The sequence below is a fragment of the Lingula anatina genome, chromosome 4, assembly GCF_051362555.1.
Source record: "Lingula anatina isolate TDL-2025a chromosome 4, LinAna3.0, whole genome shotgun sequence".
NCBI classification, from domain to species: Eukaryota; Metazoa; Brachiopoda; class Lingulata; order Lingulida; family Lingulidae; genus Lingula; species Lingula anatina.
The window spans coordinates 1,494,752-1,522,098 of NC_141770.1; the positions used below are offsets into that span (position 1 = coordinate 1,494,752).

Below are 27,347 nucleotides of genomic sequence, written 5' to 3' on the forward strand. Positions count from 1 at the left end.
ATAATAATTATTCGGGATACAGAGCTTATTGCTCATAATGAAAGTTATTCTGTGTATCAAAACCAGGCAACTGACATAAGTAGTTGCTTTAATAAAGGAGGTATACGTATACGACATAGAACTTACGATACCGTAGTGATAATAAAATTACAGAAAAAAATCAATTATTAAACACAAAGAGACTTTAAACCACCGATTCATTCATATGACAAAGTGAAGTATAAACTATTTTCACTTTGAAAATTTCACTTTAGTTTTTGTATTTACAGACTATAATTGTCAAAACATTGGCATGGCTTGACAAGTATAAACAAGTATAAACAAAAAATACGTTATTTTGCAACGAGTTATCATATTGTCACTTTTCACAGCTTTTAAACCCAGAAAATTATTCAAGAGCGAACATTATGCATATTTGCGCATAAAAAATGCATGTGACATAATAGTATGTGATGTGTAAGGGCAATGCACTGTTATGTTAACCTAAAATAAAGATACTCACTTGACACAATCGGTTTTCAATGAAATAACAATTGAAAAAAGAAATCTTAAGCAAATTCAACAACAAAATTCACTTTTTACATATATTTAATCATACAAAGTAAATTTTGTTGTTCATTGTGCCAAAGATTTTTGTTCGGACTGTCCACAGCCCCATTCACACATTATTTTTTATATTTATGCGCTCAGTGAAGCAGACTTGTACAATGTATTGATCTGGTGGATCAATGTTTATTACAGCCCATTGTGTTATAAGCTTAACAAAACGCAAATTGAGAGATGGGAACACTACCTTTCTTGATAAAGAGATATTGTCTTCTTGAATGGGGAGCATGTTTGTAAATAGAATGATTACTCAGTATAAGATGAAACACATTTTGTAATCGACAGGTGTATAAAATATAATGGTCCTTGATCAAAATATCAAGTATCATGTTGAAATGGAAGTGGAAGTCGTATTTTTTTTCATGTCAGATTTGATTATGCGCGTTTAACCTTTATATAGAAAAATTATTTTGGAGAGCATAAATACAATGTTCTTTTAATTATGATCACCAACGTATCTCGCACTCAGTATGCTAGCTGAAAACATCGAGACGATTACAATCTACTGTGCATTTAGTTATTTAATGTTCGACTTTGTCGCTCCACTTACAATTCAGTTATGTTTTTCTTTACATTTTCGGTAAATGCTATTTTAAATGATGCGACTAACAGAAGACCAAGGCTTGCCAATGAGAGAATATAATTGTAAGGTCTTTGAGCACAACCTGGACTACTTCACACCATTTGTATTTTACTTTCCATGTTAATCTTTGGTGAAATTTGTGAATGAAGACAAGTCTGGCTTCTAAACGAAAATTAAAATAAAATAATATAACATAAAGAATGCACATATCATGGATTGGAGGCATCTGTCTTTTTCCTTACTACCATGCGAATATATGTAGTATGTATTCCGAGCCATATTGCAGTGTTGAAGACTTAGCAGTGTTGTTTTAAAATAAAAATTCCCAATTGAAAAAAAAAAAAAGATTTTTATTACTGTGATAACATTGGCTTGTCTGCTTCAACCTACCTGTAGCTACGTGCACACGTAACTTGGATACGGCAACCCAAACAAAATAATAAATGCAATAATCTTCGAAAGAACAAAGATCGTTTATAGATTAATCGACCGCTCAGTGTGAGAGCAAACGGGTCAATAACAAAAAGTTTTGTGTTGGATGTGTTAACGAGGCAAAGCACCCGCTGAGGTCAGTTTGTGAAAAGAAGTTTAATTTATACTGCAGTCCAGGATAAACATGAAGTAATTGATATATAACTAACGTAACTATAAACATACATCATAGATTCGTGAAGCCATGGATATTTCGAACGGTAATCTTTAGCAAATTGAATTTTTAATACATATATTAAATCATACAAAGTTATTTTTGTTGTTCAGTTTTCTAAAGATAACTGCTCCCACTGTCCATAAATACCAATTATACACCTTACATTCATTTCAAATAAATTATTCACATTGGCCGCTCCTTTTTTATCAGTGTATTTTGAGCGGCCTCCTACAGAGTATTGATCTTCGCTGTGCACATTGGGTCAATGTAATTTACACTCTCCGGTGTTATAAGCTGAACAACATGAAAGTCTGAATTTATTTAACAAAAGGGGCCTTACTCGGAGGCGTTCTGGAAAATAATATTTCTTGAAAGAATAGTTGTTATTTTCTTGAGGCGCATGTTTCTTTATGAAATTATCCCAAAATATTAGTTGTAAGAAACCGATGGTAGCAGTCGCCAGGTGTATGTAATGTAATGGTGCTATACAGCGAGGGATCAATGACATCAGGTAAAATGGAAGTCGATATATTTTTCGTAACTAAACTTGATTAAACTAGTCACTAGCTGTAAGTTTACTTGTAAGGTATCAACACAGTGTAACTACGACAACCATGTAACTCGTCTATGTTCAGATTTAGACTTACCTGCTTAGATAACAGGGTTTCTTGACAAAGTGAACATTTACACGTATCGTCGCCTCTCGCACCGCTTTCTAATAAACAATTGTCACGTGACACATTACGCATGTTTTTTTAAGAGGACTGAGTGATAATTAGGTCACCAGCCGGGTACTTTTCTACAAGTAGGGCGGATTTACAACCTTGGATGTAGCTGTGATTTTAGGTGATATTGGAGAATATTTCGTTTTCGAGCCTAAAAGTTGTAGAAGACCCCATCAATACGTATATACCCTAAATATACAGTTTTGATCAAAAAGGCTGTCACAGCTGCAATACCAGTTTTATTTTGCTCTTAACTTTTTGGGCCAATATGCCCTGTCTACTGCAGTCCAGGATAAACATAACTTAACTGATATAACTAACGTAAACACATCATTGTTACGTGAAGCCATGGACAGTTTGGACGGTAATCCTTAGCAAATTAAACAACAAAATGCATTTTGTACATACATGCATATTAAATGAATTTTGTTGTTGACTTTTGTTGTTCAGTGTGCCAAAGATTTCTGTTCGCACTGTCCACAGCCCCATTCACACATTATTTTTTATATTTATGCGCTCAGTGCATTTTAAGCAGACTCGTACAATGTATTGATCTGCCCTGTTCCTGTTGGATCAATGTTTATTACAGCCCATTGTATTATAAGCTTAACAAAACGTAAATTGAGAGATGGGAACACCACCTTTCTTGTTAAAGACTTTTTTTTTTGAAGGGAGGCGCATGTTTGTAAATGAAATGTTTACTCAGTATAAGATGAATGACATTTCGTAATCGAGAGGTGTATAAAATGTAATGGTCCTTGATCAACATATCAAGTATCATGTTGAAATGGAAGTGGAAGTCGTATTTTTTCATATCAGATTTGATTATGCGCGTTTAACTTTTATATAGACAAAGTATTTTGGAGAACATAAATACAATGTTCTTTTAATTATGATCACCAACGTATCTCGTACTCAGTATGCTAGCTGAAAACATCGAGATGATCAAAATCTGCTGTGCATTTAGTTGTTTAATGTTTGACTTCGTCGTATCACAATACAACTATGATTTTCTTTACAATTTCGGTCAATGCTATTTTAAATATGGCGGCTAACAGAAGACCCAGGCTTGCCAGTGAGGTCATATAATTGTAGGGTATTTGAGCACAACCTGGACTACTTCACATTAGTTGTAACTTTACTTTCCATGTAAATCTTTAGTGTAATTTGTGAATGAAAACAAGTCTGGCTTCTAAACGAAAATTAAAATAAAATAATATAACATAAAGAATGTACATATCATGGATTGGAGGCATCTGTCTTTTTCCTTAATACCATGCGAATAGATGTAGTATGTATTCCGAGCCATATTGCAGTGTTGAAGACTTAGAAGTTTTGTTTTAAAATAAAAAAATCCCAATTGAATAAAAAAAAAGATTTTTATTACTGTGATAACATTGGCTTGTCTGCTTCAACCTACCTGTAGCTACGTGCACACGTAACTTGGATACGGCAACCCAAACAAAATAATAAATGCAATAATTTTCGAAAGAACAAAGATCGTTTATAGATCAATCGACCGCTCAGTGTGAGAGCAAACGGGTCAATAACAAAAAGTTTTGTGTTGGATGTGTTAACGAGGCAAAGCACCCGCTGAGGTCAGTTTGTGAAAAGAAGTTTAATTTATACTGCAGTCCAGGATAAACATGAAGTAATTGATATATAACTAACGTAACTATAAACATACATCATAGATTCGTGAAGCCATGGATATTTCGAACGGTAATCTTCAGCAAATTGAATGTTTAATACATATATTAAATCATACAAAGTTAATTTTGTTGTTCAGTTTTCTAAAGATTACTGCTCCCACTGTCCATAAATACACATTATACACCTAACATACATTTCAAATAAATTATTCACATGGGCCGCTCCTTTTTAATCAGTGTATTTTGAGCGGCCTCCTACAGTGTATTGATCTTCGCTGTGCATATCGGGTCAATGTAAGTTACACTCCACGGTGTTATAAGCTGAACAACATGAAAGTCTGAATTAATTTGACAGAAGGGGCCTTACTCTGGAAAATAATATTTCTTGAAAGAACAGTTGTTATTTTCTTGAGGCGCATGTTTCTTTATGAAATTATCCCAAAATATTAGTTGTAAGAAACCGATGGTAGCAGTCGCCAGGTGTATGTAATGTAATGGTGCTATACAGCGAGGGATCAATGACATCGGGTAATATGGATGTCGATATATTTTTTCGTAACTAAACTTGATTAAACTTCTCACTAGCGGAAAGTTTACTTTTAAGGTATCAACACAGTGTAACTACGACAACCATGTAACTCGTCTATGTTCAGATTTAGACTTACCTGCTTAGATAACAGGGTTTCTTGACAAAGTGAACATTTACACGTATCGTCGCCTCTCGCACCGCTTTCTAATAAACAATTGTCACGTGACACATTACACATGTTCTTTTTAATAGGACTAGGTGATAATTAGGTCATTAGGCGGGTACTTTTCTACAAGTAGGGCGGATTTACAACCTTGGATGTAGCTGTGATTGTAGGTGATATTGGAGAACGTTTCGTTTTCGAGCCTAAAAGTTGTAGAAGACCCCATCAATACCCTAAATATACAGTCTTGATCAAAAAGGCTGTCACATCTGCAATTCCACGTGTTTTTGCTAACAAATGATCACGATGTAAGTCTGAACTGTTTTACTTCAAACACCATAAATTTGTTTTATTGATTATCTTTATTTCAACAATAAATCTCAAAATTCAACATATGTTAATATGGGACATAGCTAAAGCTACCCTAGGTTCTAGATTCGGGTATTGCCAGCTCGATCTTGATTTCATATATAACCCATATCGCAATACCAGGCTCTAGTGCACAGCGGCCATGTTAGGCTTCCGTCAATCAAATAGAACTGCTCCGCAGTGAATCTGCAGTTGAATGTCATCAGACCAAAATGAAACGTAAAATAGATTTAATCCTGCTTTATTTAATTTTATTTGCTGTATTTAAGATATGTAAAGTGAGAAATAAATAATATGTTTATTAAAGAAAAAGATATATCCAATGTTTTTGTATTTTTGCTTATAAAAGAATATTTTGTCCTGAGATAATAGACACAATACACGTGCTTGCCGTGTTGTGCCAAGTTTGACAGCTACACTGGATGCCCGATACCACTATAAGGGCTGCGCAACGGCTACACCAAAATCAATTTTTTAAAGCAGAATGTTGCTTGTATTGTGGCACTGACCTTCGACTGCAAGATGTTTTCAATTCAAACATCTAAATCCGCGTCAGACACTTTGATTCTTGTCTAGTCTGCACGAGATTATGTCATCGCAAGGCGGGAAAGGCAGCTCCAGGCGGCCAAACCTGTGACGTATGAGACTTATGACTTTCAAGTATGGATCCTGGCGGACACAGCTGTGACGTGTGACTTCCAAATATGGACGCGCCCAGGCAAAATTTTGAAGACGAACGCCCTCAGATTGTCGCTGTTCGTCAAAGCTAGCGAAAGTGACTCCAAGGTATATTAAATATTAAACAAACTAACTTTTACGTTGCTCTGACACTCAGGGTAGCTAAAGCTGAAACATGATTGAAATTGTTCAAATTAATGGCTATATCAGTGACAGTAACAAGGTGTGATTTGCGTATAATGATATATGTGTGTGTGTGTGTGTGTGTGTGTGTGTGTGAGAGAGAGAGAGAGAGAGAGGGAGAGACCACTTTTTGGTGCCCTGTGACGTTTTTTAAATGAAGAACGAAAGTTATGATGATAAGTAGAAAATGATTGTTTTCACAACATCACGTTTAAATACTTACAACAATTGAAATGCATGCCAGAGAGAGACAGAGACAGAGAGACAGGATGAGGCGTATGTTCATTGTTGTGTAGAGCCAGGTATAAAGTAAGAACGGACGTTTTAGTTTTCACAAGCCTTTATTTACAGTGGAACAACCTTTATGACTACATTTCTGTCCCTTTTCCACTCTTTAACACTTGATATATATACACGGTACAGGTGCATGTAGCTAACTCATCATTTCTCACTTTACATGTACATATAATTTATGCAATCCGTGCCCGTCACTTTGCTCTAACCTTTTTTTTACCTTTTAGTACTTTGTTCATGTTCTAAGGTGTCTTCTTCTTTTATAACAGTAACTAATATTATATTATACAGGATCTTCTCTTGGGTGTCTTATTCTTTTCCTATCGATAACTAACATTACATTAATATTGACCACCATATTACCGTGGTATCAATATATCACACCAATATTATATACTTACAACCTGGACACATATTCTTTGGAATATGTGATAAATTTCATTGTATTAAGGATTGAAACATATCCACGTCTATATCGTAATAATAATAATGATAATGATAATAATACGCAAAACATACCCATGTAAACAAAAATGAAGGACGGTAATATTGTTAAAACTTTATGACCAAGTACATATAAGATGTAAATCTGTTTATTTACTTATCGAGTGTTTAATGTGAGGCCAAAAATTTCGCCTTAAGAATTGTTTGAAGTATTGTATGATATAACTGTGGTTTTCTTATTACAGTACTGACACATTATCTGTTTACAGCCCCTCTCCTTTGCTCTTTGTATTCATTCAGATGCCACTTCGTGATATAAAAAGGTAACTAAAATTCCAATAAAACAAATTATTACAGCACAAACATTGCGACCAGAATTTGTTTTTATGTTTATCAGCGAAGAAACTTCTGTATGATTTTCATTCTCACTATAATGAATTATTTAAGTTAAATACTGGTAAATGTAATCACTGCTTTATACTATTTTACATCATCGCAAAACTAATACCATAATGATAATTTGGTACTACGAAAACACATACGTACCACATCTGGACATTTCGTATTACTTGTTACATTCATAATTAGATTCCCGTAACAAAATCAAATCTGCAGTAATGTTGCAGTAATATCAAAGTTTGCAGAGACGGGTTGCAGGAGTTCGAAGAAAAAAAATTGCCGCTTATTTGCAGAAACATTACTGCAATCTTTTAAGAAGAAATTGCAATTTGCAGCAATATTGTCGAAATTTGCTACAGATTTGAAGCAGGCCTGATACGGTATGTTGCAAAGGTTTTTACTTTTAATGTTAAATTTCTCAATGAAAGGCGGACCCAATCCAAACTGCTACAAATTCATGTGAAGAGAGCTCACAGACAATTGAAATCGTGTGCCAGTACTTTTGCTTTTCATTGTACATAATGTATACATGTCTAAAACTAAGAATAAAAAATAATTATTATTAAAGACAAGTCGAAAATTGTCCTCTTATCGTAAGTTTGTGGACAAGATAATTGTAGGCGGTCCGCTAACGGTAGGAAGAACAAATTTAACTTGTGCTGAATGATCATCATTTATGAACCAACTGCCAATGAACATTTTTGCTCATACAACTACATTATGTGAAGTTCTTACTCCATAAACATCTAACAACAAGACAGCATGAGCCTTTTATAAAAAACAGACAAAGCAGTTGAGGATGATTGTAAATAGAGGTTCTGCGCTTGCAACTGGATTAAAGCATGAGAAATTACAGCTATGTGAAGATTAGAAACAGGCAGCAAAAACGGAACACCTCTATTTTGGTAAGTACTAACCCAGACACCTGACACACACTTCGTTTGATTTTAAGTGTTTGAAAAAGAAAACATTATAAGCACAACATGAAATACGCCTCTTACTTCTTTATATTTGGTGCTGGAACCGTGTTCCAAAGTTTGTAAATTTACGGTTTTATTTGCCATATACTTAATACAAGTAGTGATTATCAATAACAGTAAAGAACTCCAGTCTATGTACGGCGGAAACCAAAATAAAAAAAAATTAAACGAGAAAAAAATGTAGGTTGAGAAAAATGAACATGTGATCAAATTTAAGTTACTTGAGTCTCAATAGAAACATCATGGTAACAGAAGGCGAGGGTGGCTACTACATAGCAAGTGTACCTGTATGACCACTTCCACTGCCTTAATTCACTCTGGATAGTACAGCCCTGGCCAGAAATACAAAGATTTCCTCAATGTTAGCGTCGATATACTTGATATCTGTCGGCAACCATCTCGAGTTGGCATCTTGGAGACACTGTCGTTCACCTTGTTGATAAACAATAACCAGTTGACATAGCAACATCAACCACTTTCTTTGAAATGTGTGATTTTAAATTATATTTTGCTACTTTTCATAATTAACGTAATCGTCCAGTGTAAAGGGGGCTTAACTGAGATATTAGTTTACGCCCCCTGTGGGCGGCGTCCTATCTGCGTTCCATAATACGGGCCCGATTGAGAGTAGAAAAATAATAATACCCAGTGTAAAGGAGGTTTAACTGCGCTGATCACATCAGTGCATTTATCTATTCGGCTTTCGTGGGGCCGCAGAAGAACATGTATGTAAAACGTATGAAAAGATCCGTCTAATATTTGTAACTGGCGCATCCCAAAATAATCATCTGTCTCTATAATGTACGAAATCCTCCTATGCCGGTGTGACAGAAATGGTAGTCCTGGGAATGGAACTCCGGGCTCCCATACTGTTAGCACCAGTAAAGAATAGGGTTATTCGAAGTGTTGTGGAACGAAATTCACCGGTGCAAAGCAATGGAAAACGGACTACGGACGCAAGCGGACCACCGCTCCTGCCACACCTAGCTACTGGGAGTGATATTTGAGGGGACAACATTAACCATTTGTCTTTAGTTTTGTTTCAAAGAGAACTGTTGTAATACGTGATTACCTGTGTCAATATATCAAGTAAATGGGTGTCACATGCTTTTTCCGAGAGCTCTTTAACCAGACACTGAATGAAAAACGTACCATGTTCAGTAGATCGCCAAGACTTGTCACCTGAATGGTAAGCAAACCTTACTTTAATGCCGGGTGTCAAACAAGCGTCACTTTGGTCAAAATGCAGCCAAGAAGACTATAACAGAAGAAATACTTTTCGGACGCCATCTAATGATATTCACATCACACGTCCTTAATTTTTTTTCTACAAAAATGTGATGTATCAATAGAACAAAAAGTCACTAGAAACAAAAACACTCGACAATCTTACCTCTGGTCGTTGAAGTTACTAATATCATATCAGCTTTCTCTGGATTTGAGTGAGTTTCTTGCGGTCTCGGTGGCACTTGTTTTGTATTTAGCAACGGCGCATTTTCATCCATACCTTGTGCAAAATTAAGAGATGTTTTTACATAGATAAAAGGCAGGACAAAGAAGTAATGAAGCAATTCCCAAATTATACTGACAAAAATTTTTCACTTAATATTGTGCAAAAGAGAAAATTATTTACTGAAATATATAAACCACCGTTAGTATGACTGTTTAATAAAGCTCCATTTTATATTTTATATGATAAAAATAAAAATATATAAAAACTCCCCCCCCCCCCCCAGATTTATAAAAGGTAGGATACAACATGTTTTACTATATCAATCATTATAACAATCACAATACGTTTAAACACAAACGCATAAAAGAAAGAATCAATAAAAACCTCATATCATACTTTACACACCAAATTCAAACTTGTCTGACATGAAGAACACAATAATACATCAACCTAGATGAATAGTACTTACTGCCCTGACACGCAGATATGAAGAACATCTTGGGTTTGCCGTTCAGTGTCGGGCACCTGGAAGCCTCAAAGTGTGCCAGAATTTGGTCATACCCTATGTGATTACCATCAGTGCCTATCACCGTGTTCTCTCCACCATGACTCAGGATCACCATGATGAAGGAAGAGTAAGCACTGTGATCAGTGCTTGACTCACGTCTGGCTAGTTGGTCAATAGCCTAAATAGCATAATTTAAATATCTACATTTGATCATTTATGTTCATAAAACCGTTTTGTTTTATTGTATCATTAACTGACACCCCACTTCATATACCATAATGTGTGTTAATCTTCTTCAGATGTATGTCATTATCTGATAGTTTTAACTATGTATTTTAAAAACATCGCCCAAGCAATCTAAGACATTTTGAGGCCAAACTGGAGAGTAATTGCAACAGTTTTTTTGCCACAGTGCTTTCCCAAATTGACAAACTAAACTCAGCAATGGTTGGCATTTCCTATATAGAAACGTCATAACGTAAAGACATGGTAAAAGTGAAAAAATAAATTTAATTGAGACATTCGTGGAATTTTGTTCTATACACATGTTTAAAAATGAATACAACTTTGAATTTATTGAATTTTATTTTTGGACACCCTCGCGTGTGAAATACATCTCTTTATATGTATTCGTACTATAGCTAGTATACAAAATACGAAAATGCGGCAGGATAACTGACAGTTTAAGATATCAACGTACCTCAGCTGTCAGGTTGTCATGCTTCAACACCAAGTAATGTAACTGCCGAAATAAACTTTTCAAATGCTCAACATCCACCTCTGTGCCCTTCCTATCAAGGGAAAACTTATTGTCAAAGCTGACATTGTTGATGATCACAGCTCTTCCCCTCCAATCTGTGTAGTTCTTGTAGACCTGTTGATTGCCAAAAAAATTTGGGAGCATTAACTGCAATTACAAAATTTTACTGGTGTATCAAGGAGATAAGGTGTGAAACATTTAGAGGATGTTGTTATAAAACTGCAAATTTTCTAACAATAAATCTTTTATAAAGTTTGAATATAATATAATATAGACTTATATATCAAAAATAAAATCTAATGAAGTGTAGCAACAAACCCGTTTAGCGTCATATGCCTTCTTCTCGAAGAGTTCAACTGTACAAGGCCAGACCTTAACTTTCTCCTCTCTGCTTGTGCCTAAAAGTGCAAAATGTCTCCCACGTCCCTAATTAATATCGATTTTATAGCGCATACTATGGTAAAATATTTGCCGGGAGCATCGCAATCCCAGTTAAATGGTTTCATTGTTCACTGTCTGCCAACCTTGGTCAAGATCATTGGGTCACTAGCTATGGCCTCCCGTATTTTTGTCCTGTTAATATGGTCTGGCCCCATTTGGTGCCCCCCCCCCCCCCCCCCCCCCCCGATGGTTCAAAGGCAGAATGCACCAGTTCCCATATTGCCCCCATGCGCATGCGCAGTCCCTTGTTAAATTCGGTGTCCAGTAAATGAAACCATGTACAAGCGTGAGACCAAGACGAAAGTTGGCTTACTATATACTGTTGTCTATTTATATTGGGATGCACGCGACAAGTACTTTTTTTTACGATTGCGACATGCGGCAGAACATAGCTTAGAGGTGACCCAAATTCTCAAACCGTTTTGTTACATGATCACAAATTTTGAAAACGGTTAAGGGACTTTAAATAGAAGAACTTTAAAGAGTTTACTGTTACAAAAGTATAACAGAATGCACCGTGGTGTCAAAGAAACCAGGCTCACAACTGTGTAATACAGCGTATGAGAACGACACTGTCTTGTCAGGTTTGTCAAAATTAACGTCAGGCTCTCTGATTAAATCTCAGCGGAGCGGTTTAATAGCTAGGCCCCTGCAAGACTGGCGCTTGTGGTCGGCGGGTACACCATTAGGGTATTAGCGGCATTGCTTTCAAGTGGGTCGGCCATATTTGACCCGCGGACCAATTAGTCTAAGATCGCATTCACAACGAATTGAGCCATGGCTTTACAAATTCTGGAACTTAATATGGCGGACGTACATGAAAGAACAGCCGCCTAATCTTTTAATGGTCTCTCCACCTATCACGCCTCCCCATGCGTCGTCCCTGCAGCGGTACAGTCATTAAATTTCGGCTACAATGGGACGACACATGGGGAGGCGAGTGAGAGGCGGAGAGACCATTAAAAGATGAGGCGGTTTTTCTTACCTGCCTCCAGACTTTGAGGACTGCGTGGTTCTTTCTCCACAGCTGAAATGATTGAAATGCAAATTTATTATTGTTATCTTTTTTTATTTTTTTTTTTTTTTGACATTTTATAGCACAGTCTGAAATTCCAATACATTATGTCCATTTCCAACAAGAGAACTTGTTTTTTTTTTTCTAAATCACTTACTTGTAAACCAAACACGATATGGTTTCAGCTGAATCTCTTCGTCAGCTTTCTCTACGCATACACGGATGGCATCTGTTTTTAGAACGGTCTCTGCTTCTATCGGAATTTTGCGTCTCTTATCGTTTACCCTGATAAAGTAGCCAAAATGCATTCTGGGACAGTATGTCTCTTGAAGATAGGACAACTCGTCTTCCACTGTTTGTCGTGCGTTGAAGTATATGTTACGCTCAGCGTTATCTATCACTAGTTCAATGTCCTTTTCTGCAGTGAAGAGATGAAGCACAGATGCTTTGTCTTCCAGACGGAAGGAGGCGTGGTCAAAACCAATATCTGGGATGCCATTTACACAATGGTAAGGTTTATACTTCCTAAGCAGACGGATGATCAAACGATGGAATAGCCCTGGAGGAAAGAAGCCGTGAGGGAATGAAATGAATAAAGATATTTCTCGAGCCTTCTCGGGGGGCCAATATTTCACCAGGTCATTGGATTTCAGCATGCAAGGCACGACGAATTTTCTCTTTCCAGAAGGCAGCATTGGATTTTGAACTGATTTAGATATGTCCAACATCAGGTCAAAATGCTCCATAAGTTGAATCACTTCGTTTTTCATGTCGGTCATCTTTTCCTTCTGCAGATATACATCGAACACCTCCTCGTTCAGTTCTCCTTTTTCCAGACTTCGCTTCAAGTAATCGAGGCGATCCTTTCCACTTTTACTAACAGGCGGGGTCATGATGGCAGAAAACAGATCTGCTAACCACTGTGGATCCAATATAACGATATTTTCCAGTCCATCCACTTTGAAGTGTAGGACGTCTCCCAGATGATGATGGTAAGGAATAAACATTTCATCTAACTCCGCGTCACGGATTCCAACTAAGCGCGCCATATCACGCAGTTCTTTAATATATATGATCGGCCTTTCTTCACTCTTCTTTGCCAAATCCAATTCCAACTGGAACCATCTCACTGGGTGCATTTGGCGGCCAGCTTCTCTGTCTCTGCTATAGCCACAAAGATGCTCGATCTCGCTTTTTATTTCATCAAACTCCTCAACGTCGGCCAAGTTACTTATGGCAAAACAACGGTAGACGTGTTCTGCGAGTTCCTGCTTGTCCTCCAGATAGTCCCTGAGTTGATCAAGTATCTCATCAGCGGCTTCCTATAAATAACACGGTATGGGGTTTAAAATGTTCAATTTCATATAAAATGTTAAGTTTGCCTTTGGAAAAAAAACATTATCCTTTACACTCACATTCAAGTACATTTCACTTAAAGGCATAATAACTCTTTGTATGTATATTTCACAATAAAAACATTGTGAGTAACTCATAGAAATATAATATATTCTGTTTTACCACAAAAACAGCAGTTATAGCTATTATTCTGATATCTGAGCTTGTCTTTAGACCACGTGACCTCCATTGATGGCTATAGACTGTTAAAATCTCTTAAGAGATTTTAACAAAAAAACAAACTTTTTAGAAAAAAAAACTGGGACTAATTTTTAATGTAAAAATGAATTCATTAATCATTGGTAAGAATGGGAAAATTGTTGTTTACTCCAGGAAAATTCATTTTTTGGCCGAAACGAAGAGTTATTATTGCTTTAAACAAGAGGGAGGAAAGGGGTCTGCTTGTGTGTGTGAGATAATAAAATCCCAGAGAAGGAAGGAGCGAAAGACGCTTATCTCGACACCAAATCATGTCAACCAAAAACAGTCACCTTTTTCTGGTTCTGGGTACAAGTAGGTACTTAGTTTCTAGATTTCAGTATTGGCAACTCGATCACGATTTCTGTATAACCCTTATCAGAAATTCTGACTGTAGTCATACTAGGGGTGTGTTCGGCAACATTTTGCCTGGGGCGTTTCCATATTTGAAAGCCACATGTCTCGAACGTCACAGATCTGTCCCGCTTGGAGCTGCCTTTCCCGCCTTGAGCTGACGTCATCTCGTGCAGACGAGACAAAGACGAAAAGAGGCTGACCCGGAGATTGAATTTTGAAGTAAGAATACCTTGCAATCGAAAATCGATGCCACAACACAAGCCCCTTTCTGCTTTAAAACTAATTTTGGTGTAGCCATTGCGCAGTCCTTATAGTGGTGTTGGACATACAGTGTACATTAGTGGGTCTGAATTGGTCTTAAAGTGCAATTTTAGACTTAAACTGGTATGAAGCGATCTTAAAGATTAAGTAAGGAGTCTTAATTTTTAAGTTTTCATTTATGATAGATCCAGATATTTTGGCTTACCTGTTAACTGTCTTTTATGTCTGTGCTCTGATGTCAAAACTTTAAAAGTATGCTGCACTAGTACTAGTATTAGACACATTTATGCGCATGTCAGTAACAGTAGACTGGGTCGTGTACGGCTTACGCCATATTAAGATTTTATGTGATTCGAACGCTACGAAGAATTCTGATTTTTAAGTTATATACATATGAACTAACCAAGACTAGGCTGACAACATTATTGAAAGCTTCTAAAAATATTCTTTGAAAAACAAAACAAAACAAAACAAAAATCTGACTATATCTAGTGACACCGCCAAATCGACCTCTACCTATACACACTGAACACTTTTAACACCAAAAGGATGCATGGCTGTAAACGACACAATACATCACGTCAATACGGTGATCGCACACGCACAAGTGCATAGAGCCTATGACAACGATAGTGATGAGATAATGACATGTATTACAGCGCACCATTCTGACACAGATAAGATGTGAAAAAGACTATAGATGAGTGAATGGACGCTTGGTCAGAAACGATTATCAGCAATCTAAAGCAGATCCGTGCCAAGGACAACGCCGGTGGCGCCAGGAAGACGCAGAATAGCAGGGGTGTCTAACGCTCGGTTTTTGAAACTGCAACGGGTGGCCAAAGACCAATATTATTTCGTGAAACACTCGTAAAACAACAAGATTACGATATCTGTTGCCTCGCCGAAACATTTTTGCAAGGGAAAGATGAATTACAAATTGATGATTATTTCTGGATTGATAAAAACCCGCACCAATCTGCTTGTTAATGCGCATAGAGGATCGGGTGGAGTTGGCTGTTTACTACGGAAAAGATTGGTATCAACCTACGACGTTAAAGTCCTTGACTGTGAGATGAAAGGAGTTGTTGTTTTCTAAAGCACAAACAGAAAAAAACAACTTTTTCTTGGGTGTATGTTACCTTCCCCCAGAGAACACGCTCCTAAAACTGACACTGAAAAGCATTTTTAAAGCTTGCAACAGATATATATGGTTACCAAAATTTGGGAAATATAATAATTTATGGTGACTTCAATGCGCCTGCAGACGAGATCGAGATAGGCTGTTGATGAAATAGAACCGCGTAAAAATTTAGATGAGCATACGAATAGCCATGGAACGCACTTTTTAAATTTACTAACAGACATAAACATCTGCGTGCTTAATGGTAAAATAGGCGAGAATGACAAGCATATCATAAGCCTCGGTCACAACCGGCCGCACGGGCTCTTACGGGCTGTTTGCGTCCAGATTTTGCGCAGAATCTCACGTCCCACACAAGTCCTTACGCAAATTCGAGCTAGCCGACAGCCCGTAAGCACGTACGGAGGATGTTGGACATGTCGAAAAGATTCTACGAATAGTCTGCGAACAGCAAGGCCGCAAGCGTAACTTGCTCCCCTCGCCCGGAGTTAGCAAGAGAGACGCGCGTAGTGCAAGACGCACGTCGCAAGCAATGAAGAAGCAAATGCCATTTGCGTGTTGAGTAAGACACCAGCCCTCTGAACTAAAGAACAAAGTGGACAGCACATTGGGAATGCGTCGCACGTGCGTCACCCCCACGCAGTAGCTGCGAAGAGATGCACGAAGCTAGATATTCAAACAATTTTGACATATCTCAGGGAAGATAAATTTTCTCCAGAAGCTTCACTCAAAGAAAAAGGGGTAATTAGAAGAGCCAGTAACGATAACTACAAGGTAAATCATTTTCTTAAAATTCATATTAACCTTAAAGTTTTCCGTGGACTTCTATTACCAGTACAGCATGTCCACAAAACCATTGTCACTTCCAACGCACGTCGGCGGCCTAAAGACATTAGGAAGCATGCTCTAGCAAATATAATGAGTGGATATATACTTTCAGTACGCATATTATTTGGTTTAGCAAAATGTTAATTGCTGTTTTCAATGCTTGATATGCGTTTGGAAATGTTATCTTTATTTATGAATTATCTTTTTTTTTAGCTCGAAAGAGGAGAACATTTCTAAAAAGTGCAGGATAAAAACCCAAACAAAATGTTGAAACCAATGATGAATCAGGGGGTGAAGGCACCTCTTCAATGATAACTGAAACATCATGGAGAAAAGTTATGACAAACCAGGAAGAAATAAAGGACATTGTGGCTAACATGCACTCCTCGGTCATAGGCATGCATATTTGTGCGGGCGTATCTTCATGTGAGCAACAGTGTGTGCGCACGTGTTGTGTTAAGAAACGTTAATTACATACCATGATATATATTTATATAATAATTGTAACACTATGATGTCTGTTAATAACAACTGTAATAATACGTAATGTTCTGTTATAGGCGGACATCTCGGGCGGGATAAAACTCTTGATAAGCTTCAGAAAAGGTACTACTGGCGTAATATGGTCGAGGATGTTAGAAAATTCATAGCCTGCTGCGCAATTTGCCAGAAGGCAACACACAAATATAAACAAAATGACCCACCTCTCCAACCAATACCTGTCACAACGCCAGAAGCCTGGAATATGGTAAGAAATATTTGTTCCTTATACCCCCTTTACACTTGACGGCGTCCTTTCTGCCACCATGAAATTTGGCATCGCTGTGGTCTTAATAAGATGGCACGATCATTGATTTTGTATCAGAATGAATGCTCAATGACCGGCCAGTTGTCGGCACGTAAAGTATTATAATTTTTTAACTCTCAAATGGGGCCGTACTGCTGGACGCAGAAAGGACGCCGTCCAGTGTAAAGGGGCCCTTAAGGCTGGGTCACACTGCGCTTGCAACCTTTTGGCAACCTCTTTGCAACCACAAAATCTGGTGGTCGCTTGCGATCACTTTGCGACCTAATTTGCATATTTTGATCGGCAAGCAGTTGCTAACCGGTTGCAACAAGGTTACAGTATGGTATCTGCAACCTCTTACAGACAATCTTCAAGTCAGAGGTTACCAGTCGCACACCGTTAGGCGAGCGATAAACAACCTGTCAGCAACCACTTGGAGACTGAAAACCGGTTGCAGGACTGTAGCGATCGCTTGCCAACTGGTAGCAGCAAGGTTGCACAGACTATATATATTTTATAAGTTGTGACGATAGCTGCCTTCTCGTAAATTTCCCTCTCGGATGACAACAGAGGGAATATTTTAAACATTATACAACGATTGGATCCGTTCTGTAGCAGCTTCAAATGATTTAATATTTTGAATATTAAAGTATGATTCTGCTATGAGATTCTGTTATAACGTCACAGTCGATTTCTGTACTACCAATATTGTCAAACTTACAATAATAAATAAGAAATATATTTGTACTATATATTGGCATTTATATCAAACCAGTGGTGTAATAAAACACATATTTGGATGTTTTTTCAGCCTTATTAATGTAATAATAGGCATGCATAGTTTCTTTTTTCAATACTTGGTATCTTTGAGGTCGCAAGGCCTGTGCAGTTACGGTCACACTGAACATAAAACCTCCTTGCGACTTGCAACTGTCACCGGTTGCAGAAAGGTGGGCGACAAGTTGCAACAACTCGCAAAGTGGTCTCCAAATGAACGCTGGGTTACTATCCGGTCGCGCCGGTTTTCGGTGCAGCACCGAAAACCTCCTGGCGACCGAAAAGCCTATTTGTGGTATCCAACCGGTTGCTAAAAGGTCGCCGACTGCTTAGCAACTGATTTGCGACCGATTGTGTGGTTTTCCCTTTGTCTTTGTAGCCCCAAGCGTTACACTTACAATACAACATCTTTAAATAGTGAAGGATCCTGCGCGTCATCAATTTGTTTCCGTCCTTGTGGTACGAATTCTAAGTACTGGGAGGAAGTTAATTTGTATTTATTTGACCTTCTTTATATTGGTGACACTGTTTTACTGTTATAAAAATGCCTGACAATTAAATTTATTGTAAAAAGTATGAATCAAACTTTGCTATTTACTTTTTTTCTCTGCGCCCGCCTATTTGCTTAATTTTTCTTCCATTGTGACTTGGCAAATTATGACTTGGCAAATTAAAAAGTAAGATATTTCCGGCTGCTTTAGTCATTAAAAATGTTTCCAGTAGATTTGACAACAATAGTTGTCAAAAATTAGCCATGATATAGGAATGGATAAAAAGATAACAGTTTATCGTTTACATTGTGATAATCATTATTGATTGTTTTGGCACTTTATTTGATTTGTTTTTAAAGTCTTTCAATTGTTGGTTATAGAAAAACTCGTTTTCCTTAAAAAAAATCAACTAATTCTTCTTCCTCTTTAATAGTAAATTTAGGCTCCCTGTCTCCTCCGCGTTCATCATCTTTCGGTTGATCCTCTTCGTGGGAAGCAGAGTCTGTTGGAACTTTGTGAAGAACTTTCTTCACGGGCATTTGCTTTCTCAAAATACATTCTGGCCACCCTTCCCACGCTGTTGGATGACATACTGGGGACTGAAGACACGGGCTCAGCGGCTTCTATTTACAACACTTTTAGTCAAGTATGGTGGCTGATAGGGACTCATACATTTATTTATTTTATTGAAAAAAAATACTTATGAAAACCTTGTAAATAAATTTAAAAGGATGACAACAAATACAATCTACGTTTTAATTGAGAAATAACGATTTTTGTCAAGGTATTTAGAAAGCCTTAATGGCATGATATAAATGAAAAATATATTTATATATTTAGTGGCCACCATCCTACGCTTATTTTATCACGGTTGCTTGCGACCTTCTCGCGACATGTTTTCGAGTGCATGCGAGCTGTAAGAAACCTGTTAGAGACCAAGCGACTAAAGACCGTTAATCGACCATGAAGTTTCAACTGCAACCTCCTTGCGACCTGCTGCCCACCGCTTGCAACCGGTTAGTAACCTGTTTGCAACTAAGCGACTAAAGACCGTCAATCGACCGTGCAGTTACAGGTGGTATGCGACTGGTTTTAGTCTGGTTACAGCGACCTACTGGCAACCAAGAGGAGACCTATAGGCAACCTCTCAGTTACCAATCGTTTTCATTATCAGTCGCACTGGTTGTCGGTGCCAAAAAAATGGCCTTCGTGTGTCAACGATCGCAGGCGACCTGTTTGCAACCTAATGCGACCACTTTAAAACCTAGGGCAACCTCCTTGCGGCTGAGGTTGCAAAGAGGTTGCCAAAAGGTTGCAAGCGCAGTGTGACCCAGCCTTTACATCGTTATTATCCATGCAGATAGCACTCACACATTTCATGCTCGAGGCTTGTTTGTCAAGAAAGCACACCAGCAGATGCTATTTTCTTATATTTATGATTTTTTTTCTAAATAAAAGTAATTTTGAATTTCATCAATATTCAAGAAAACATAGTTCGTACACTATCATTATTTTTTTTTTCAGATTGGAATAGATTTGATTGGCCCTCTGAAGGAGACCACTAATAACACTTTGTACATCTGCACTGTGGTTTGTTACTATTCAAAGATGGCACACCTCCAGGCATTGCAATCTAAAGAGGCAACTGGTGTTGCAAATTTTTTGCTTGATTTGTTTTTGGTGTAGTTTTAAATTTGGCACATGAAACTTGCTTTAAAACATTAAATACCATACTTGAAAATCATCTGAACTTTGTATGATTTACTTACTGCCTATTAATACTACTACAAATCCAATGATTATGGGTTTTAAGTTTTTTAATGACAAAATAATTGAGAACGCCTGCCATATGCTTATTTCTACGAGTGTATTTATACGTATACATTCATTTCATTGTTTATGAACCATAAATAAATCTTAGCGTTTTTCGTTTTAAGTTTAGGGTTCCCACAGACAATACTGTCAGACCAAGGTCGGGAGTTCAATAATAAACTAATCCAACAGATCACAGAGAGTGGATCAGATGTAAAAATTATGTAACTACGAAGGTTAAAACAAAAAAAAAATGTGATCAAATATCTTTCGATCGAAAGTTAAAAAGCTATTCGCGTAAACACCAAAAGGATAAGCCCTGCGCTGAAAGTAAACAGAATTATTGCGAGTTCTAGAAACAAATAGGAAAGTTGGATATAAAGAGGCGCAATACGGTACCTGGGAAGTTGTTGATGACAAGAAAATAATAACTGATAAAAGCTAGGCAAGTGCTTACAAGATGGCAAAGAGACTACCAGAAACTCTTTAATAATGTTTCACCCGCCAGCTTCTATGAAAAATTCTTAAATTCGGTCATCGCCGCGGAAAACGATGAGGGGTTACATTTAAGGAACTCTTCCTACGAAATTCAGCTTAATGGCCCTATTAGACGAGATGAAGTATATAACGCAGGAATGTGACAGAAGAATGGAAATTCGGCTTTGTTAAATGTCATTGTATCTAATTATATGACACCGTTTATTACAGGGTGAAATTTTAGTTATATCAATAAAGGCTTTTTATACCACAAAGAGAGTCTGTCTGTTACAGATATTATTTATTTTTCAATTCATATCTTAATTAATTAGCAAAATTAAATATGCTAAAAGTTGGATTTTGTTCTTCAGGGAGGACTGTAAAGCTACCGTACTAGGATTAAGAATATGTACATTTACCCCGGGGACCATTTGAAGATTACACTGCGATTAATGCGGTGGAAAATACAATAGAGAGAGTGTATAATAATAGGGTCGCTAAACGATTGTTGACGGCATATAGTAACTAGCCTAATCCCCTGGTCGCCTGGGTAGCCACGCCCCCTTAGAGTACTTAAGTAAACAAACGGTCTCCCGTAGCGAACTATCCTTTTGTTCAACAGCTTCGCGCGTGCAGCTGATTATGTATGTAGTGACACTATAGCTAACTGCATATAAATTTGTGCTAGCTGTTATTTGATTCATTCTGCTGTGTCGGTTCGTTGACTTATGTTTTTCTGAAGATTGGTGGTGCAGATTTTGAGTGCTTAATTATTTACCCTCCTTCTAACAAGAGAAAGGGGAAGGGAGATAAAAAGAGAGAGTGTCAAATGAAACGGGTAATGAGTAATACATTACATTAAATAAAGGGAGTCGCGGTGGAAGAAACGATAGACTGTTTTGCATCAAGGTATGCCATTATAATCCGACATGGCCCATAACATGATCCATAACATGACTCATTGTTGTATACCTTATATTTGTGCCGACTTATATTTTACTCTCGTTCATTTCGTGAAACTATTTCCTTGAATAAAGTTTTGCCTGTATAAATTAATTTTGTGACATGAAGTAATTAATAAAACGCGCCTGTTGAAAAGGGGTGTTTTCGTAACTAATAAAGGTTCACTATTCAGAAAAAGATCGTCGCCGTTCGTCGCCGCTACCTTTAGGAAAGCGTACCCTCCGCGTGGATCACCGGCATTTTTGATTATCTGACAAATTAGGGCAATTTACGTTTTAGCTAATAATTCTGAATTTACTAATATTTTGGACTAAATTCGATGTCAGATTCATAGCAATGACTGAGAGCCGCCAGAGTAACTGTTTAATTTTCTAAACCAATCAAACTAGAACGCGTGGCGATAAAATGTGTCGCTAGATCTTGTAAACACTCAGCGAAATGCACCTAGTGACTATGTTCAATGTGCCGCCACTTAATTGCTTTCTCGATTTCATTAATTGACGATAGTAATTGCAGATAACAAGGAAGAAGAAATGCTGAAGACAAAACAACGTCGGGTCTTTGTGTGACTTTCTCCCTAAACACTTTTTATGTTGCTGTCAAAGAAAAAGGAGTCTAGATAGCGATTATTTAAACCACTGCTGCTGCTTTTGCAGGTAGACTTCCTCGTTTATCATTTAAATGCTCCCCTCCCCCAGCAGACCCAACTTGATGCATGTACGTCTTGGTAGCTATAGTACAGATCTTGGTTCAAATAATGAAAGGTTTAAGCACAAAACGATAATTTGAGGCTATTTTTTCATTCAAGACATAAAGTATCTATGGTGTGTGACAATAGGGACTTTACAAAGCTTAATTTGTCCTTAAATATATATTCCAGTAGCATAGGCGAGCGACGTAATTGTAACCTCAACTTGAGGTATCCTCGATGAAAGCGGAGTACAAAAATTCAATTTTTTAAATATCGATTACAACATGCTGTACAATGATATTGAGACTAAAGGGTTTAATGGACTTCTTTGCCTTAAAAGCAATTCATTTCAAAATTAAAAGAAACAGTTTTTTCGGGGAGCGCGGGTAGACAGTTTACGTCAGGTGATTCGTTAAAGTCGAGGAGTGTTTCACTATCAATGTTAATCATATATGTCATTAAACACTATAAGAAAGTTTTTTTGTTACGATCTGCAACAATTGTTCATTTATATAGCAGGGCGAAGTTAAAGCCAGAGGTAAATAGAACCTAATACCGTAATCCTCCTCGTCCATTTATTTAAATCGTATCAAAACGTTTGATACACAATGTTCATTAAATTCATAATTTTGGCGATTTATTAAAACCATATTGGTACATAAAAGTTTAAGATTAGCATAAGTTAAGCAACAACCAGTATGAAGAACAACACCCTTTTTAAATGAGGCAAGACACCCTCTTCACACTGATTATAACCTTGAGAAAGACATTATGCAACTTAAGGCAAAGGAGTTATGCAAAGTTCTTTCAACTCGTGTTTGAATACAACATATTCTTTGTCACTTTTACAAGACAATGGAGGCGAGCAAGTAGAGTAATTACAATATACAATAAAAAGGACATTAGTATAGAAAGCTTACTTCGGGTCAGCCCCTTGCTTGTTCGAATGAAAGAGATAGATATCGCGCCGCGACTCCCTTTATCAAACCTTCGTGTGTTTGTGTAAAAGTGTGAAAGACAGGCAACGGTCTTTAGTCGCTGTTGATATTGTTCGCGATTAATATTGAAGTATAACTCCTTCGCCTGCATGTAAACGTGTTACTTTTCCTCATGTTCTCTATATTTCTTTTAGGTGGTTGAGACAATGGGATGAGATCGATAAAAGTAAAGGTTAATCTAAACAATTAGATGCGATTTTTGTGAAATGACTTATTAAGTGATGTGCATGTACCTAGCATGTTTAAATTCTTGAATTTCTGATTTGTTAAATCTTTAATACACGGCTTCATATATGTATTACTCTCAGGCCTTCGATATTATTGTGTTACACGGGACTACTGGAAACCTGAAGCACAGGTCTACGGAGTCTTGTTATCCTTCATGCAGTTTTATGGCTGGGATGAACACTGCGAAGTAGAAACAGGCTTTACTTAGCTTTACTTGATGCACGACAGTTTAAACAAAACCAGTCTGCAAGGCTTGCTTTGATTTGGCGTTAACCTTACACTGGTTTTAAAAGAACAAATATAAATATGTTCGATGGATTAAATACCGGCTTCGTTATATTTAACTAAATGCGTCCATTTGCACAGTTACACAGGTAATATTTGTAAGTTGTCTGTCGTTCAGCACGCATTATAGGCGAGTAGCTAAATAGTGACGGTGATCAATCCAAGCTCAATCTTGGCAAATATCGTTTACAAAATAGATCATGTTGAATAAACTTAATTACGCTTTAATAAATAATCAACACACGGTTCGGTTATTGTCACTTGAAAGCTTTCGATCAAAGACGTTCAATGAAATCACAAATCATTTGACGATTAAAAATGGACATGTTCAAGGGACAGTTTTTGTTTCAGATAAAGGGACTTCAGGTTCAGGTAGAGGGTTCAGTTACGTGTTTCATCGGATGATAGCATCACGCCCTAGGTCTAAGCGAGTTGAATAGAAGCTTTTTATCCAAACATCCTATTCCTAACTACTGAGTTAGGACAAAGGTCTAGTAACATGTACATGTACTGTGCAATTACTATTTATGGATCAGATGCATACCTGATTGTTTTTCCTCTGGTGTCGCACGTATGCATCCTTTCTTGAGTGATCTAAAACAAGTCGCTAGTGTACCATGTTTCTCACTACATAGCAAAATATGTTCGACATGGTGTTTCTGAACGGCAGCCGGAGACACAGTAATTGTATAGGCATGCTTTAAGCTTGTTCGAGAGATAATAACAGTCGGGTTTAACAATAGATAGCGAGCTATAGTAAGACCCCCTCCTCTTTAACTGATGATTTTCACTTTTAATTGACCGTACTTTCGTATATTGTATGATCATACAGCCAGACTTCCCCCTGTTGCACGTTGTAGTTGGATTGTCATTGCGCCTATGTCAATGCACCTCATTTAATTTCAATATTATAATAAAAGCATAATATAAGTAATATGTTATTTCCTTATTCCTCTTTCATTATCATTCATGTTTTATAAATACTTGAAAGCTTGAATGCAGATATTTCAAATTAAAACGTAAGTACATAAATAAATTATACATTTATAAATTAATGCAATAGGAATTTTTTGAGACAGATTGATGCTGACGCTCATGCATTTCAACCAAACAAACAATAATTAGTTCAATTTTTGACTGCGGAAATTTTATATAGGATGAAATAACTGATAACAAATTTAACTAGCAGTTTGTTAGCAACACTAAAAACCAGCTGCGCGTGCCAAACTAGTGAACAAAAGGACAGTTCGCTTCGCGTGGCACGCCTTAGCATGGGTTTAGCCTCTTCAAGCTATAATCCTATCGCTGCATCAAACAATAGGGACCTTCTGGCTGATGTATCCTGCTGTTAATTACACCTAGTTACAGCGGATTGTCACGCTCGCGCTGGGCCACAGAAACCGGCGTCATGGGGTTCACTCGTATTAAGTATTGTGTTATTCCACCTAAGCTATTGTGTTTGTGCGTTCGAATTTTGAAGGGATTTATACGGCCCTCCATTGTTTGTCCGCCCCCTTCTATTCACAAGATAGGGATTAAAATATTTCGAACGTTGTTACACCGGTGTACAACGGAAACAAAATTATTCCGACCACTGTACCCCATGAATATGTATGAATAGTGAACAAGCTCTGATACTTAGGGCAAATACAAGGTGTACACTCCAAAAGTCTAAATGACTCGCAATGTCTCGTAATATGAAGAGTGCAGTGGTACGGATGGGACGTATGGTATAAAACGAATCGAACAATTGAATAAAAAACAGATTTATTACCTCTGAAGCCAATTTGTCCTTATGAGTTCCAATAATCAAAACGTGTGGGATGACGCTCTTGTTTTCTTTTGATTTTCTAACTGTGTGCATATGGATAGAGTTCAACCAATACACTATGAACTCTGAAAAATGTAAAAGAAACATTAAGGTAAAGAAGACTGTTTATCACAATTTCCCCAACAAAAATAACACGGCCAGTTCTGTTGATTATTAACAGAAGGCGCAAACAGAGGAACGGTCGGCGTTTCCAATTCAAATTAAAGGATAGTTGCACTTGCATTAGTGCTTACAGATAAAACATCTAACATGGTCTTTCACAGTTACCTAAAAAAAGGCATCTAAATGTAATCTTCATCATACCTTTCACGGTCTTCTCTCCTCTGTATACCGGTATTTTGGTATCGAGGTCTACGTCAAGCCTGAACACCAACAAGTAGATGTTCTGCTCTGAGAGGAAAGTCTGGTGAGTGGTGTAGTAAACATCTTGACCACCAAAATCCCAAATTGTAATCTGTTTCTCAGGATCCACAGGTTCTCCACGAGCACCTGACTCTATTTTTTGCACAAGGTCCGGATGGAAATTCTTGAAACTGGCTGTCTCTGCTATAAATACGATTAATTTGGAAGGGTCTTATGAACGTGGTTTACGGTATATTTAAGTTAGGTAACATTGGGAGAATTCACATCGAGAGGAACCGAGGTCTAGTAAGATCGCTACCTAATATGGCGGACCTACATGAAAGGGAAACCGCTTAATTCGTTAATGGTCTCTCTATCTCTCACACGCCTCTCCGCGCGTCGTCCCTGAAGGGGCTCACTAATTAAATCTCGGCTCAATTCAACCTGTCGAGGGACGATGCGTGGGGGAACCGAGGGTGAGAGGCGGGGAGACCATTACAGGATTAAGTGGTTTTCCTAACATGTAGGTCCGCCATATTTAGGTAGCGGCCTTATTAGACCTTGACTCATCTCGATGTGAATGCTCCCATTGATTGCTGAAAGAGTGGTGACAATGAAATTGCTACTTCATTGGCCGTAACATATTCCGCACTGTCTTATACCAAAGAATACTGTTTCATACATTCCCCAGATATTACGATATTAAGTGGACTCTTACGAAATGGATGGACCACAGTCGTGAAAAAGGTGTGCATTTTTTTTTTTTTTGGAAAGTAAAGAAATATAATTTATTGTTTCTGTTCTATTAAAAAACCGTAAGTGAGGAACATGTACCTGTTTCTGACTCCCGAGTGTTGCTATAAATAACCTTCTCCACCTTTCGGGATTCCACTGGTGGCTTTTCGTCCACTTGGTCTACCCGGCGGAATGCGTCTGGTTTCTGTATTCCAATTACCATGTGTTGCACCAGGTGATCTTCTGGGTCATCTGAGGATTGTGAAAAGAACATTCATATTGACATGATATTTTCTAACCCAAGATGCATCAGGTT

General features: G+C 37.5%; 2 protein-coding genes across 2 annotated transcripts in view; both read right to left on the reverse strand.

Moving 5' to 3' along the window:
* The window catches only part of LOC106165731 (uncharacterized), a 45,572-nt gene extending 43,030 nt beyond the window's left edge, over nt 1–2,542 (reverse strand). Inside the window, exon 1 of the mRNA XM_087010327.1 lies at nt 2,486–2,542. The gene's annotated coding sequence lies outside the window, so the exon portion shown is untranslated. The remainder of the gene's footprint in view (nt 1–2,485) is intronic.
* A 3,917-nt stretch (nt 2,543–6,459) lies between these two features.
* LOC147762023 (uncharacterized) lies at nt 6,460–27,341 on the reverse strand. Its single transcript, XM_087010579.1, has 11 exons — nt 27,131–27,341; nt 26,258–26,500; nt 25,898–26,019; nt 12,589–13,753; nt 12,402–12,443; nt 11,294–11,373; nt 10,916–11,089; nt 10,177–10,393; nt 9,648–9,761; nt 9,327–9,436; nt 6,460–8,686 (listed from the first exon to the last, which is right to left on the reverse strand). Exons 1-11 carry the CDS (start codon nt 27,303–27,305, stop codon nt 8,567–8,569), a joined length of 2,562 nt encoding a protein of 853 aa, XP_086866705.1. The 5' UTR covers nt 27,306–27,341; the 3' UTR covers nt 6,460–8,566.
* Between the last annotated feature and the right edge of the window lie 6 nt (nt 27,342–27,347).

Coding starts and splice junctions, on each gene's coding strand:
- LOC147762023 (XM_087010579.1), bottom strand. CDS start 27,305: ATGTTCTTTTCACAATCCTCAGATGACCCAGAAGATCACCTGGTGCAA. Junction 26,501..27,130: donor CACTCGGGAGTCAGAAACAG/GTACATGTTCCT, acceptor TCGTATTTATAG/CAGAGACAGCCAGTTTCAAG. Junction 11,090..11,293: donor AGGCATATGACGCTAAACGG/GTTTGTTGCTAC, acceptor GGCAATCAACAG/GTCTACAAGAACTACACAGA.